We start from the raw sequence: 4,244 nt of genomic DNA on the forward strand, positions 1-4,244 counted from the left end.
AATAATTACAACATACTACTAACTCCATAGCTCGAATCTTTTCCCTCTTAAACTCCCAAGTACTTTATATATAAAGAGGTGCTAATTCAGCTACAAGACATTTTGCATGTATACAAGATTTATTATAGTGATTAATTACATTATATAGACACACACTATAGATTTAAACTTTGTAAAATCTACTCTATAATAATTACTTTTTATTATTATCAAATTAAAACACTAATTCAAATGTAAGTTTTTTATTCAACACAAAAACACTTTAAACCTCTTTATAACATTCATTAACCTGTCTAATTTCTATGTAAAAAAAAAAAGGTTAAGTTACCATAGAATTTTTCATGCAAACCAATCCCAGTTCATGCATGCTATCATAAAAAAATAAATAAATAAAATAAAGGATTAAACTTATTCATGTATCATAGAGACTTGACACATGTTCAAAAGGATGGGCAAGCATCCACTACTCTTTCTTCTCAGACACATGTTCAAAAGGATGGGCAAGCATCCACTACTCTTTCTTCTCTTGAGAAGCACATACGAGTGTGTGCCAAACCCTTTTCTTTCTCAATCATTGATTGTATGTACGAAAGACTCAATTGCACTGGACATAAATGGAAATACCCAACCCTGCTTTTTGAGACTCAAACCCTTTCATGAATTCATGTTATTCAACCAGAACAGACATTGTTCAAAAGAACAAATTATTACAATACAAGTTACAGCAATTGACTAAAAGGGTCATCAAACATATGTCAAACCTTTAAAACAAGGAAACATAAATAAACAAACATATAATGCAACGACACACTCTCATCCAAAGCTAAATTCTTAGACTTTAGGTCGAGGACGAGGAGGTAGACTTGGAGGTCTGTGAAGTATCAGTACTTGAAGGGTAACCAATTCCATGGCGGTTGCTTGGGTACACCATGAAAACCACACTAGAAATTGCACCAACAATAGGAGGAAGCACCTTGAGCAAAGTCTCCTCAGTGGAATCAGACATGGGATAGAAGCAATTCACAGTTTTCTGATCCAAAAGCACAAGAACACCAAACACAATCAGTGCAAAAAAGGCATGGACAAAGTCCCCAATCCGAAGCTTGTAAGCCGACAAGTCCACGTTCTTAGAGTCCGCCGAGGGCCAAAGACCCTTCGATGTTGCAATCCCATAATGAGTTTTCTTATCATCTCCAACATAACTATCAGTGAATGAAGAAAAGAAGCAAGAAAAGCCGCACACAGCGACGAGAATGGCGGTTAGGTACTTGTAGATGGTTGTAGCACAGTGGCCATTGTTGGATAGGAGAGGGCTGAGGAATTGGTACAAGAAGACTGTACCAGTTGGGAGGAGCCTAATGAGGTTTCCTAGCCCTGATAATGTTTTGTCTTTGATTGTTGTCTGAGAAGATGACGACAACGACTGAGTGGTTTGCTTGAACTTTGAGGCACCCATTTGGGAATTGAAGTTTTTGGTGTGGGATAATATTATTGGAGATTAAGTAAGTGTGTTTGATTTTTGTGTTATGGAGCTAGCTTGCAAGTATAGCAACTAAGTTTTTGGTATATATAGAGAGCAAGATAGAGAGCCTTGCTTGTACGTGAAATTGAATAGAGTTGGATGCTATTGCTTTACTTTTCGAAAGGTTTAGCTTCATTCCTAATCCAAGCTTTCAAGATCAGCATACTGTACGTCCAAACACTAGTACTCCAGAAAGCTTGTGTTGGCAAGGGTTTTTAAAAAATAAATAAATAAAATCTTTATTATTTTATATATTTGCTTATAAATGTACAGTTTTTTTATAAAATTTTTAGATACAAATAAACTATACCAAATCCACAAATAGCCTCTTCCCTGTAGAGGCAGATTAAAGTATGACTTATTGAGTCAAGAACCTTATAATTTACTTGGTAGAAGTCTCAAAGAAAAATGGTTCAAACTGTGGAATTAGTGTTACATACATTTGTTAATTTGTAATATATAAGATGAAAGGGGGTTTTATTTCTCACAGGCACCTTTTCATGTCCATACTTTTAAAATATGTAATCAGTGCTTTAATTATGAATTTTGTATAAAGTTATGGATGTATAGAGTATTTTCTTAAGATGAAAGTATGTATGTGGTATCTACACATAGATTACAAGTATGAATGTGGTGTTGCATGTATACTTGTTTAAGATGGAAAATTTTTAATTCCCAATTTCAATTTGCTGTAGGACTGTATCTATTATTTAATTTTTGTAATTTATTAATTTTGATATTTTTGTGTAATTTTTGTTATTTTAGGTTTAGGACATTTATTTCCTTATTTTTAGGTTCTTTTAATATTTTTTAAGTCAAATTTAGTTCCTATTATGGATATATGTTAATTAGGCTATATTTTAGAATATATTTTCTTGTCTTTCAATCTTGTAAACCTTTTTTAGTATATTGGAATTAATAAAAATTCATACTTTTGTTTATTATTTCTCTAGTAGATTTCGGAACTCTTTCTTCTCATGGATTCCAGGAGGACCCTCGTATATTTGAGGTAATTTTAGAAATAAACGTGTTTTGTTTCTTATTTTATAGAAGTAGATGTGTTCTGCTTCTTAACGCTTTCACATTTCGCATCACAATTGAGTTTAAGATACATTATATTTTGTATAATAATTAAATTTTTATTTGTTTCATTACTTTTAGTTAATATTTTTGAAATTGATTTTATGTTCAACATTTTCTATCAATTCAAGCTTTCAGAATTTATTCTGTTACACTAGTAAACAGTACTTCAAAGTTCAAACACTTACCCCCTCACACATCAATAAAAGAGTGGCTTGGAGCTCTCTAGCTAAATCAATCTTGGTTGACCAAACACGCAGTTATTTTATTTTATTTTTTGGGTGAACCAGTCCAAAGCTTTGTCTAAGCATATACTTTCATGAGGCGTGTGGGGAAACCTATATAATTTCTTCCTTATATTAACAAAAAGATATAGTAAAAAATAGATGCCTCTCGCCCATTTTTATACATTTATTCCAATTTCTAAGGATTGCTTGAAAATTTTAGTACATGACCCTCATATTCTTTATTCTTATTGGTGCAAATTGACGAGGACAGTCTATTCAATTTACGTAATGCTATATTTCTTTATTTTCCGGGTCAAATAATCAACATTTGCATACTCAATTGTGTTCAATAAACGTTGCTTTCTTGATCTCATATCTACAAATTAATGACTACAAAAAACGTGGGCTTTAGCCGGGTTTCAAAAATGTAGCTATAGACCCTAAAAACACAGCTATAAGTTATAACCGCGTTTACAAACGTGGCTTTTACTGTGCATCAATAGCGCCCTTGTGGGGTCTACAGCTGCGTTTTTCCACCCTTATAGGCTGAGACTTATAGCTGGGTTTTGTAAAAAACGCGACTATAGACCCGCTTTGGGTTGTGTTTGAAACGCGATTATAACCTGGACTTTATAGCTGTGTTTTTCAAACACGGCTATAGGTTTTTTTTTTCTTACTAAATCTGTAATTCTTGCCCAAAACGAAAGCCAACACTCAACAGATGCAACCAATTGCTGCGTTTTTAAAACGCAGCTATAGGTTTTTTTTTCTTGCTAAATCTGTAATTCTTGCCCAAAACAAAAGCCAACACTCAACAAATACAACCAATTGCAACCAATAAAACAATTGCCAACACTTAACAGATTAACCACATCACTTGACTACACGCACACTAGGAAAACTTTTATAACTCATTTCTAAGTATTACTTATTAAAATTGATTGTACTCCTAAAAATGTGGCAATGCATTTCAATGTCATAAACATCCCACAAATTGAGCTGCTCATAAAAGAACTAGTCAACCAAAGAGTACAACTTACAAGCAAAATGGCATAAGCACACATTCAAGAAGAGAAACAATTCTAGAAAAGAAACAAGGACAAAGCAACACACCTGAGTTTTTCCCAACCAAGATTCAAGGTCCACTTCATAATCCCTATGTTTCGAAGGCTTCCTCTGCACTAGAGGACCTTAAATTTTTTTTTTTTTTTTTTTTGTCGGTAACTCGATATATTCAAGTTTTTTTTTTTAATTAAAATTTTTTAATGACCCCCCTAAATAAAATTTTTGGAGCTGCCACTGAATTAGAATCTAATTAATAACCCTCATTTATTACTTTCTAAATCTATCTCTAAATCCAAAAAGAGTTTGACTTCTGACTCTCTCTCATTTACGTTTCTCTCTCTCTTTCTCCT

The 4,244-nt window shown here is 33.0% G+C and overlaps 1 protein-coding gene across 1 annotated transcript; it reads right to left on the minus strand.

The window, feature by feature from the left end:
* Positions 1–634: 634 nt before the first annotated feature.
* LOC115949682 (protein DMP2-like) lies at positions 635–1,524 on the minus strand. The gene has a single exon (XM_031066974.1). The coding sequence runs from the start codon at positions 1,454–1,456 to the stop codon at positions 839–841; it is 618 nt and encodes a 205-aa protein (XP_030922834.1). The 5' UTR covers positions 1,457–1,524; the 3' UTR covers positions 635–838.
* Positions 1,525–4,244: the final 2,720 nt, after the last annotated feature.

This window comes from Quercus lobata, chromosome 6 (genome assembly GCF_001633185.2).
Source record: "Quercus lobata isolate SW786 chromosome 6, ValleyOak3.0 Primary Assembly, whole genome shotgun sequence".
NCBI lineage: Eukaryota > Viridiplantae > Streptophyta > Magnoliopsida > Fagales > Fagaceae > Quercus > Quercus lobata.

Excerpts from the sequence above, each read along its gene's own strand:
- LOC115949682 (XM_031066974.1), bottom strand. The coding sequence starts at position 1,456 with ATGGGTGCCTCAAAGTTCAAGCAAACCACTCAGTCGTTGTCGTCATCT.